Genomic DNA, 12636 nt, shown 5'->3' with positions numbered 1-12636 from the left:
TACTTAATAGAAAAAAAAATAATATCTAAAAAATAAGTACTAGTAACATTTAATTAGATGCAAGTGCGATTTACAGATTAAATGTTAAAACGGCTTGCCATAGTGTGTGCGCACATCTACGTAAAGCTATTCATCCACATTTGATTAAATTAAAACCCAGCAACATAACTGTAGCTATATAACTTTACAACGGCAACAATGGTTAAACAACAACATAAGCAAAACAGCAATAATTAAATTACATCAAAACAAAAGTTTCAAAAATGCTCTCTAATTGCTCTTGTTGTAGCCTACTTTGACGTCATACACAGAACAGTCAGTGCTATGCTTCAAGTCAAACACCGAGATGCTGAACTTATTGAAGTGTAGTATAAATATCACATTTGCAACTGGTCACTGTTAAAAAAAAACATATGCTGGGAAATCACTTCTAGGCGTTCTGAAGAAGAAGAAAAACCTCAAGTAAATACTTTGTTACTGTCTACATTGTTGACACGCCTTCCGCTGAAGCAGTTGAAGCAAAAACTTTTTTTTTTTCTTTTTTTTTTTTGTGGCAGGACCTTCGAGTTTGGTTTCATTTCACTGCAGACCACCACAGCAACTGAAAGCAAGGTAAATCATTCGTTTATTTACTAAGATGTCGAAATGTTTCAATCTAGTTTATATTTGTCTTAAGAAATCTTACCAAAAAGCCATCGAAATTTAACTAAATAATTGCATAATAAGGATTTGTTTCTTTAAATGATCGAGTGTTTAATGCGAAAAGATTTCTATGAGACCCTGCTAAGTCTCTATTGTTTAATTATCGAAATATTTTACTATGGCAATAATCACAGTCTGATCGCTTTATATGCTACTTAATGCTTATATATAAGAGTAGAATACATTTTCATGAAGTTGTAGGCCTATTTTATCTCTTAAATTGTCCAACCAGTTATTTTCCTCTTCAGTAATCTCATTGTGGAAACAATTAACTGTACCTTTAACCTTCACATTCAAAACTCTATAGCTTTTAAGGGAGTTAATGACAAGCTCTGAATTCAGTTTACATTTCAATGGGATATAGAATGTGCGGAAGAAATTTGTAAAAAAAAAACACATTCCAAATAGGTTGGCACCTCTAAACCTGAAATAAGGCATGATTAAGGGGTCATATGACGTTGCCAAAAATAACATTATTTGATGTAATGCAATGTGTTTATGGTGTTTAAGGTTCAAAAACACATTATTTTCCAAGTACTGTAAATTATTGTTTCTCTATGCCCTGCCTTTCTGAAATGCAAGGATTTTTACAAAGCTCATAGTTCTGAAAAATGAGGTGTGCTCTGATTGGCCAGTTGTCCAATGCATTGTAATTTTCAGAATTCCTGAAACCATGTCTGCATTTGTGATAGGAGAAACGACAAACAACAAGCGCTACTCTACAGTGCTCAAAACTTGTGTTTGAATCATTAGTAAATATGTAAACATACTTACAGACTGTGAGTCAAGATGCCCCAGACTGTCCTTGCAAAGTTGGAATTGCCCCACTTTACAGACAATGTCATTGTAAGCTACTCCTCCTTGAAACGGTCCTCATTCTCCATAAAATGGGCTGCACACATCTGAATAATTGGGTTGAACTGTTCCAGAACAGTGTTGTAGGTACTTAACCACTGATTTCTAATTGTTTTCTCTTTTGGAAGTGTTTTTAACACTCCAAAGAGAAAGAAAAAATGAAATGACCCCTTTAAATTTCACAGTCTTCATCTCCTTTTCTCTCTCTCCCTTCACCCCACATCCCCTCCCCAACCCTTGCTTCCTCCCTCCGTCCCTTACAGTCATGGCAGTACAATCTACTACTATTGTGACAACCCAGCATGTCTCATCTGGTACCTGGACTACAGGCCTCTGTGACTGCTGTTCTGATATGGGCACTTGTAAGTCACCTACTGACCCATGAATTTCACGGATCCCTTTTCTTTGTTGTAACTTGTTTGAATGGGAAATCCTGCCTGATTCCAAACCTGTTCTGATGTTATGAAATCTATAACTTCTGCGTAAACGCTGGGAATTACTGCAAAAAGTATGCACACCTTCTTGTTAAAGCACAAAATGTAATTGGAAAAAATTTATAATTGATGTAGGTCAACTTTATGATATCATCTAGTTAACTTTAGAATATCTTTTATTTCTAAACCACAGGGTGTGTGTGTCTCAGATGTCATGTTCTAAACTTGTGTTTTTGTATATATATATATATATATATATATATATATATATATATATATATATATATATATATATATATATATTTATATATATATATATATATATATATATATATATATATATATATATATATATATATATATATATATATATTAGAGACACACACACACACACACACACACACACACACACACAGAGAGAGAGAGAGAGACAGACAGATAGATAGATAGATCAGATTGATAATACTTTAGAAAATGCTAAAATGCAGCACCAGCAAGATCTGTTCAACCTCCAACTTGGACGAAGGTGTAAAAGAGCTCACCTTTAAATTTACTGCAGGCCCAGAACTAAATCAACCCTCCTGTGTGTTTCAGGTTGTTGTGCCCTTTGGTGTTTCCCCTGTATGCAGTGTCAGACTGCATCTCAGTTTGGCTGGTGTTTCTGCATGCCCTTGCTGGACTGCTGTCTGCTGGTTTCCTGCTGTCTGCGTCAGAAAATGAGAGAACAATATAACATTAATGTGAGTTCATACACACATGAAATTGAGAGAAGGGTGATTTATAAAAAAAAAGACAGGGTTCCTAAAAGCAGGCTACTGTTCTCCAAACAGCATTGTCATGACGTCATTAGTCACATTGCATTTATGGCTCAGGTGTTTGGCTGCATGTGTACAATCTAAATTATAATCCTTTCATCATTTACTCACTCTCATTTTGTTCTAAACCTGTATTATATTGTCATCTGTGAAATACAAACTGAAAAATAAGTTGACTGTTTATGTCCATTTAAAGCTGCGGTAGGGAACTTTTGACGCTCTAGCGGTTAATAAACAGAACTGCTTGCGTCTTGCGGAAGAACATCGTAGCTGGAACTACTTCTCTCTGTTTATGTCTATGAAGAATCACAAAGGTACGAGGTTACTCCGCCGCGGTTCCCCCGAAGCAATCTAAAATAGTCCGAATATAAACACTTATTATAGGTGCACCCTAGTAATTCAGGACAAGCCAAAAACACGGTTTGGAAAATGGATTCATGGTGTACTCGCTTTTTCTACATTTTGAACATAAACAAAGTTTCGGGCCGCAGCTCTGATTGGTTGATTTCTTACCGGGAGCGGTCCGTAACTGCAAATGGCAATAGGACCACTGGGAGGAGCCAGAGGAGCTTGATTTTTTTCACAGATTATCTGTCTCATATTCTACTGTTAGGACATAATGACAGGTTTAACAAATATGTAAAAAATATATATTTACAAAAGTTACCTACTGCAGCTTTAATGTGGGTCCAGAACATAATTGGTTCAAAATGTTCATCATTGGTTCAAAATATGTTAATTTGTGTTTTGCGGAAGAAAACAAGTCATACAGGTTTGGGACAACATGAGGGTGAGTAAATGATGACAGAAGTTTCATATTTTGGTGAATGGTCCCATTGTGACTTATGTTATGCCAATCTCTAAAGTGTCCTTGAAAACTTGTATACAAGGAATTTCAATGAATTTGTACTTATTTGTATCTTTTTCTTTAATAAGTGCTTTAACTACTACAACTACAAGTGAAAACCCCAGGAGAGATTTCATTTCCCCATTTCCACCCGATATAATTCACCCACTTCTTGTTTTTTTAAAAACAGAAGAACAGATGTTTGTAAAGTTGGTTCCCAGTGAAAGACAAAGAGAAGTGGCAGTTGTTTCAAAACCAGTGAAATCACACAATTTAGAAATTCAAAAACTGCCTGTGTCTTTAAAAATATATTTGGGCCAGAGCTGCGAAGTGATACAATCAAAGCTCATAAATACTTGAATAATACAGTCAAATTAAAAACCATATAGTTCAGTAAGCACACAAATAAGAATGCAGTTTTCCCTAATTATCAGCACGATTGCAAATGTGATATTGATTATATATAACACTTCTTTAAACACTATATTGTCTGTTTTGATCTATTTGGCCAATGAAAAATTGTTCCAAGCCATTGTGCATCTCAGAAACACAGCGGTGTTTTGGTTGTGAATGAATCTGCGTTTGAATGAATTGGGTGAATCAGTGATTGCGTGACCCATTTCTAAAGACAGTCACTTGCTTCATTCCTGAATGAATCAGACATTTAGAATGACTTATTTTAGCGGCAAAGACAGCGACACCCTACTGGCAGAAGGAGCTCCTAAAAAATGTAAGCATATAGCCCTGACTTTATGGTAGTACAGCATAACCACATAAAAGCCTGAATGCTTACAATAAAATCACTGAAGTATTTCATCTATGTCAGAGGCACTATAAACCTTCATTAATGATTGAAGTGCACTATGACTTTAGTCTTTAGCCATGTATAACCAGGGTCTAAACTTACTTTTTGCCACACCTGCCAATAGCCGTTGACATGATAAAATTTACTGGTCATGAAACTTTTTGGGGCAAAAACAGGCATTTATTACTACTACAATGACTCAACATATTTACAGTGTTTTGAATTTGTCCTGCTGGTCGTTGAGAGTGTTGTGAAGAGTTGAAATCAGGGCAACTTTATGGTAATGAGCTATGACGCAGTTCGGCAGCAACCAATCGGAACGTAGAGGTCCACCGCTTGAGAGGATTCCAGAGAACGCAGCTCTGACCACATTAGTTCTCAAGCAAAATAGAGGACAGGTTGATTATTGCTGTGGTGGGTTTGCAATAATCTATGATGTGTCCCTGTTTGTGTAAAGGGACATAAAAAATACATAAAAAAAACCTAAAAATGATACGTGGACCAAGGTGTCTGAGATTGTTCATGTTCCTGGTGAGTTGCTGATGTGCAGTAACGATATAGGAATAGTAATCTAATGATATAATAAATAATAGTACAGTAGTCCCAGACTCCCAGTTTACTTTTAAACTAATTTCCCTGATTATATTTACATTAAGTAATGTTTATACTTCATTATATTTACTTGGGCTTAGTAACATTTTAATTGCAGAAGTTTTACTTGCATCAGAGTATTTTTACGGTGCTTTTTACATTATACGGAACCCTACACATGACATGCAAGAAAAAAAAAATAAATTGTGTGCATGATTTATTAATTCATTCCCTCAATGTGCTAAAAAGTGCATACGATTACTATTGCGTTCCCTCGATTTACTATTGCGTTCCCTTGATTTGCTAAATCGTGCGCACAATTTATAAAATCGAGGGAATTAATTAGTAAATCGTGCACACAATTTATAAATCAACTGAACTAAATAGTAAATCGAGGGAACTGATGCAAGAATTTGATCTGTGTCAGAGAGTAAGAGCTCTCACGGATCTTCCTGCAGCGTTGTGAGCAGGACAGGTCAGAGCGTTTTTTGACGCTCTCGACAGCGGCGGTGTGAACGCACAGTACTCGTCAACGCTATTTAAGGAAATCATGTCAGGAATAGAAGACCTACAGTAATCATCTCACCTTAGCCTGTTGTATACTTATCATGTGTTAACCTCAGTTGACCTTTGATTTTAGTATCTTTTTTGAAGTGTGCACTAGTTTCAACATTTTCTTTTAAAATTAGCTATTTTTTAGGCCCATTCACACTAAGGACGATAAGTAGTACTATTACAACAAAAATCTTGTTTTACATTTTTTTTTCTAAAAGTAAAAATCTATAACCACACTGGCACAGAGTAACGATGTCACCGAATCACTTTCAGATTGACTATTTCTTCTTCTTCTGAAGGCTGTTTCTCAATTCCAAGAAAGCAAAGAACAAATGTGCATTCTCGTGGAGACCTATCTTGACAGGTTACTTTGAAGGAATGAACTCAGAAGGACCCAAGAAAACAGGACACATCTTTGTGAGAATTGAGATGCACTGTGATCTTGTTGCTCAATTGACAGCTGAGTACAGTACTGGCCAGTAGACAATAAATACAACATAACACTCAAAAACACATGTCATAATAATAATAATAATAATAATAATAATTCCTTACATTTATATAGCGCTTTTCTAGGCACTCAAATCGCTTTATATAGTCAGGGGGTGTCTCCTCATCCACCACCAGTTTGCAGCATCCACCTGGATGATGCGACAGCAGCCATATTGCACCAGAACACCCACCACACACCAGCTTACTGGTGGAGAGGAGACAGAGTGATGAAGCCAATCAGCAGATATGGGGATTGTTATTGTCTTTAATAATCTATTAAAGCATTTATTTCATAATATTGTGGACAGACATTATTATCGTATTATTCTTTTTCAATGTTACAATTCTCTATAACATGCCAATAAAAATACTGCAGGTTTTCCAGGTCTTCTAAAACTAAACTTTCAAATTGAAACCATTTTTATTTTTACCAATTACAGCTTCAAACTTTCAGGCTAGGATTTCTCAAGTCAACCTCAAAGTTTGTTCATAACTTTATTAATCTAGTTATCTTTGAAGTATTTTTTCTTGGTGTGAAGGGACCTTTAATCAACTCTCTCTCTAATACCACTTCAGTGTGGAGAAATGAAGTGTATCCCTTATTCCATCATATTCATCATCTCACATGCCTCGAAATTATGCAATATCAAGGGAAATTATAGTTTAAGTTAATTGATTATATATTACCAAAAAATGTGGTATAGTAAGACATAAAGTACTGCATATTCTATTGGTGCAGAGGTATGTATATTTTTTTAAACATTTGCAACTGATTTTTGTCACTTAATTAGAAGCACCACAATTAAATTATCTCGTCTGTTACAAAGAGACTACTTAACAGACATTTTAAAGATTATTTTAAAGAGCGAAGTATTGCTGTCTTCACACTCTCTTGCACATTTGGGTCAAATACAGGAAATATGTCATGCAGAGTGATAACACCCACAGTTGTGGGTAAAGGGATAAGAACTTGTTTTGGTCAAACCAGTTCATACTTAACTAATACTAAGAAACTAATACTAAAATGTTTTACATATATGAATTCAGTGGTATTATTAAAACGCTTTCTTCCTCAGGGTTCCTGCTGTGATGACCTTTGCACTGTCTGCTGCTGTTATACTTGTGCCTGGTGTCAGATGTCTCGAGAAATCAAGATTCGTGCTCGTTCTGGCGCTGTAGTCACCCAGCAAATCATACACAGTTAGAGTTTTGCAGTGAGTCTTGGTAGTGTGGGTGAAAAGTAGGTGCAGGTGGTGAAAACGGATGCCCTCTCTACCTAGTGGTGATATGGAAACAGCAAAGTCACTTCACTTCACTCATGCTTCACTGTTTGTTTGTTTTTTTGCAATGTTTTTCTCTTATGTTCTGCAACCAATACTCAGATATTTGTAACTCACTTTTTTCATTCTGATAAAAATTACAAAAAATAAGCACAGCATAGACATATGTTACATGAAAAACAGATCTTTGTTGCTTCAATATGTTATAGTACAAATACAGGTTTACAATCATTCAGTTTTGTATTAGATGGAACATTTCAATGATAAAATAAGGTAATTATAAAACCTGTTCTGCCATGTTTGTTTGATTATATTTGCGCAAGTGCTTACTCTTCTTAATCTTAGGTGTGAAAACAAGACCAAAACTTGTGACACCATCTATTTTCATATTCATATTCATTTGTGTATTTCTATATAAAAGTCATGTACACAAAATGCAAATAAAAGACTCTTGAATTCTGAATATGGTATTTCACAGCTGCAACATACTTTGCATATTTGCAAAACTTGTAGTAAATTGTTACAAACATTAATCTTAGCATGTGCTGAGAATGCAGTGCTATGTTGCCCAGGCAAAAGTTCTCTGGTTGTTCACATCCTGTTTGACTCTATTTATGCTAATGAAAAAAAGCTTCCCCATTACTGCAAAATTCTTTAAACGTTTATAAATATGTAGTGAGTTCCAAGTACTGAGGCTTTGCCACAGAGGCCTACAGGTATTGTGAAAATGTTTACTTTCTCTTGATGATCTCATGGATCAAGCTCTGTTTTCAGATGTTTGTTTAGATGGAAAAAGACTTTTAAAAAATACACATATGATAAAACTTTCATTTGTTTTTATTTAGTAATGCCCTGAATAAGGTATTTCATTTAATATAATAGATGTTTATACATGTATAATATAATTTATAGCGATATGTTTTAAGTGATATAATCTAAAGATTCCAATCTAGAACGATTAAAATCTCGTTTTACCTCAAATTTACTTTACAAATATTTTGATTTTGATTTTGAGATTTGGACGAAACAAGAGTCGTGTTTTTCTTGAAGATACAAGCACAGAAATTGCGATTTTTGAACTGACTTGTTTTCTAAAGACACATAAGATCACCACCTGTCAATAAAACTTGACCAGTACCCATTTATAGATGGTGCACATGGTCATAAACACATAGACAAAACACCATTGTAACACACAACACTAAAATGATCAATAAAAAAGAAAATAGCATTTGATATGACACAAAACATCCCAATGTACATTAATGATATGAAGAAACTAAACTATTCAAATAAAGTAATTGCTTTAGGAAAGTAACTGAAACTTAATAAATCTATTTACTCCAAGCATGATAGAATGTGCATTGATAGCAGTGTTGAAATAAGTACAAACACAAACACACACACACACACACACTCAGTTGGTTATGGTTGAGAGATTTGGCTGTGTAAGCGACATGCAAAAGATTAAGATCACCACAACACAGAGAATGCATTCTGCCTCCTGAACAAAAAAATAAAGCTCAGTATAGTAAATTAATCACGAAGAACTAGAATGGCTTTTACAAACTGTCAGAGGCAAACTATGAACAATCACTGTCCTGCTTTACATCTGTATCATTTGAGCAGTTTGAACAGTTCAACAACTTAAACAGTACATAGTTTCGTTTCATGTGAAGCAGAAGTTTCACTTCTGCACTTTGAATTGTAGGACAACTTCCTATCAGTCTACTAACCTCAAGGCAGTGGGGGAAGTTCCTGTAACCCACGACATATAGAGCATCACAGTCCTGCCCACAGCTGGTGCTGGAAGTAAAAATTCAATGCAATTTCTGCATTGACATTTTGGGTATTAGCCATAAAAACGTAACCATACATGGTAGACTTAAAACCAGCTACAGCTGTACTAAGCGATAGTATATGCTCATATAAACGCAAAAGGATCATGGGGCACTAACCCTGTTTTGATATAAATGCCTTTTATTCGCGATGTCTTGGCTAAGTACTTCATTACCCACAATCCCACAGTGATGCATCTGATTGGTGGAGCTCGTGTAACCGTCTGGTTAAACCCCGCGAAGGTCCGTGAAGACTGAAGATCATTAATAAAAAAATAAATACAACGACATGTGTTGACGACTGAGCGGTGATTGCAGTCAGGTACAAAGCAATGCACCATGTTGCTGACGTTATTGTTAACCGCTTTCATACACACACACACACACACACACACACACACACACACACACACACACACACACACACACACACACACAATATAAAATACACGATGATAAATATAAAAATCAATACACAATACTTATATGAAACACTATTTATTTACACGATTGTAAATTCACTATATAAAATTAAATTCACTGGAGAAAAAGTTTGCGCGGGCGGCCGTCATCAGATTTGGAAGTCGCTCAAAAGGCTCGTTGCCTCGTTCGCGGTTGAGGCTTCAGTCGAATTCAATGAGGCGCGGTGGTTTATGGGATGAGTAGTTCCTGCGCTCGAAATGAAAATATGTACACAGTCTTGTACCTTTGACTTTTTTTGGATTTTCTCTTAATTTTTTCATTCGAAATGATATGTTTTATGCTTATAAGTTCAGCCGTAGCTGGTTATCCTCACACATGCTCTAAAACTCTTTAGATACGGATTTTTCCGAAAGTCAATGGGAGAAATGAATGGGAAATTTACTTCTGGTACCAGAGCTCTCTTGGGCTGTGGTCGGGACTGTGATGCTCTATTTTACCTAGAATTTATATTTATGCCGGACTACTTCTCAGACTACAAACGAAATTAGTACTTGCACAGCACCATCCTTTTAGAATCACTTTAACCACAAAACTAACACACACATAGCCACAAACAAAAACATGTTTACATCGCTATCTAAATCTGGACATTCACACACACATACACACACACTAACACACGTTTACTTAGCTATCCATAGGCATAATTGTTTTCATACTGTACAAACTGTTTGTGCTATTTGTCCCCAAAACACACACACACACACACACACACACATACGTTTACTTATCTAAATGGCAACATTCCATAGGTGCAATGGTTTTTATTCTGTACAAACTGTATGTGATATTGCCCTACACCAGGGGTAGGGAAGTTCGGTCCTAAAGAGCTGCAGTCCTGCAGAGTTCAGCTTCAACCCTTATCAAACACACATGAACAAGCTCATCAACGTCTACAGGATTACTAAGGCTACATCTAGGTAAAGGTTTTTTTCAGGGTTAGAGCTGAACTCTGCAGGACTGCGGCTCTCTAGGACCGAACTTGCCTACCCCTGCCCTACACCAACCCTACACCTAAACCTACCCCTTACAGAAAACCTTATGCATTTGTATTTACAAAAAAACAAAAACAAACATTGTATATTCTATTTTAAACCAGTTTAACAAATGAGGAAGTCCCCAAAGGAAGTATTTTTGAGATTTTGTTAGGTTTAGCTCACTCTTGGGTACAAATTTGTCCCCAAAATATGGTAGGTATACACACACACCCAACACACACACACTTAACACGGTTTCGGTTTGTGTTTGCAGGCTAATAATGGTCTACCGTTTGTGGCTTTTCACTTTTTCAGTTTGGAGTTGAGCCATCATACCATCCATTATTCTCAGGAAATGAGCATTCAAAGGCTGTCACTCCCACAGATTCTTATGCACATTGTCCTCTGCTGCTTGGGAGAAAGAGAGTGGATAGACAGGAAATGTGTGCAGAGAGTGGGAGAGGTCCAGTCTGGATAAATCAAGATAAGCTCTGAGAAATTGCTTGTTTTTGAGAAAAAAATGCAGCCTGGGCAAAATGGTCGAAACAAGAGAGTTGTTTTTTTTCCTTGAAGATACAAGCACAGAAATCGCACTTTTTGAATTGATTTGTTTTAATACTATATATTATTTACAATCTATACCGCTCTCCTAAAACACATTCAGCTACTGAATCCACTATGCACAGATATTTTCCACAGATTGACTTACAGTGTTAATTCCATTTAAATGGATAGTTCACCAAAATGTAAATTCTGTCATCATTTACTCACCTTCTTTTCAAACCTGTATTATTTTGTTTTACTCAACAAAAACAAACAGGCATCTCATTAAACATAAAAGCATTCTAACATTATGTAAAAATTATGGTGACTTTGAAATGTATTAGACGACTAAATGTCTATTTGGTCCATTATATGCAAGTTTTTAGTTCAAATATGTCGTGTGATTCTAGGTATGTCAACAAATACAGTATGTCGGTTGACTGGCTACCTCAAAGGTTAGTCCTGTGTTTGTGTTCATGTCAGAACATGAAAAAAAATTGGATTCAGCTCTGCTTCATATGTCTGTGTCTCGTTGCAGATTGCAGCAGTGAAATCTTGAAATGACTTGAGACTTGAGACCAATAATGAACAGTCTGTGGCCATAGCAAACTACTTCTAATGAAAATAATACATGCTGTACAAGAACTATATGCAAGTAGAAATTTTGCCACAGACAGAATTGTATTTTTAAATGATTTATTCATATAAAATGCGAAAGAATCTAATAGTTGAAATCTCAGAGCACTGATGTTGTGTAAAGCAGGCACTCTGTGTGCAGAGGCAGCAGGTGCTCAGAGGATGCTGTGAGGGGTGCTGCTCATCACAGGTCTCAGAGGCCCAGCGGCAAAAGCCCACATGGTTGAGGCTGCTGCTGGTAATAGATGAAGGGGTGGGTTTGTGGATGGGGTGCCTGCCCCACACCCCAATGATCGAAACATTTTACTACATATTTGTTAATTAATTATGTATTCAACTCAAAAGTAAATATACACATAATGTAGTTATTTAAATACATGTTAAATTGTAATAATTTAATCAATTGTTATTATTACATGGCTCTGTGGAATACTTGATTCTGATTGGACAGTCGTGACATTCCGAGGTATGTTATTGCTCGATAACAGCTGGTAAAAGCTGATAACACAGGCTCATCCGGGTAACTGAAGTCGGCGCTGTACTCTTTCTAGGAACAGATTTTCTTGGTGGAAGCTTTGCGTTTGTTTAGCTAATAAAGTATTAAAACTCAGATTCAAAATGGTGTACAATTGTTTAATCATGTCATCCTACGATTTTTTTTGTACACTGTAACGGATTATAATAGAACTAACAAACTGGTGAGATTTGATACAATAATTGTTTTATTGCCTTAATTATTTATGTGGTGAAATGTTCTGTAAAAACCGTATCCCTTAAATGTCC

At 35.9% G+C, this 12636-nt stretch overlaps 1 protein-coding gene across 1 annotated transcript; it reads left to right on the top strand.

Annotated features, from left to right (window-relative positions):
* Window positions 1-337: 337 nt before the first annotated feature.
* LOC113052223 (placenta-specific gene 8 protein) lies at window positions 338-7839 on the top strand. Its single transcript, XM_026216610.1, has 5 exons — window positions 338-462; window positions 558-612; window positions 1821-1919; window positions 2586-2731; window positions 7173-7839. Exons 3-5 carry the CDS (start codon window positions 1823-1825, stop codon window positions 7299-7301), a joined length of 372 nt encoding a protein of 123 aa, XP_026072395.1. The 5' UTR covers window positions 338-462; window positions 558-612; window positions 1821-1822; the 3' UTR covers window positions 7302-7839.
* The last annotated feature ends 4797 nt before the right edge of the window (window positions 7840-12636 follow it).

Source organism: Carassius auratus, chromosome 32, assembly GCF_003368295.1.
Source record: "Carassius auratus strain Wakin chromosome 32, ASM336829v1, whole genome shotgun sequence".
Lineage (NCBI taxonomy): Eukaryota > Metazoa > Chordata > Actinopteri > Cypriniformes > Cyprinidae > Carassius > Carassius auratus.
This window is presented reverse-complemented; position numbering and strand designations above follow the sequence as displayed.

What these genes read in the sequence shown, in the direction of transcription:
- LOC113052223 (XM_026216610.1), top strand. Translation starts at nt 1,823, where the DNA reads ATGGCAGTACAATCTACTACTATTGTGACAACCCAGCATGTCTCATCT. An exon ending in CTGTTCTGATATGGGCACTT is followed by an intron (nt 1,920 to 2,585) that starts GTAAGTCACCTA and finishes TGTGTGTTTCAG; the next exon opens with GTTGTTGTGCCCTTTGGTGT. An exon ending in GAGAACAATATAACATTAAT is followed by an intron (nt 2,732 to 7,172) that starts GTGAGTTCATAC and finishes TTTCTTCCTCAG; the next exon opens with GGTTCCTGCTGTGATGACCT.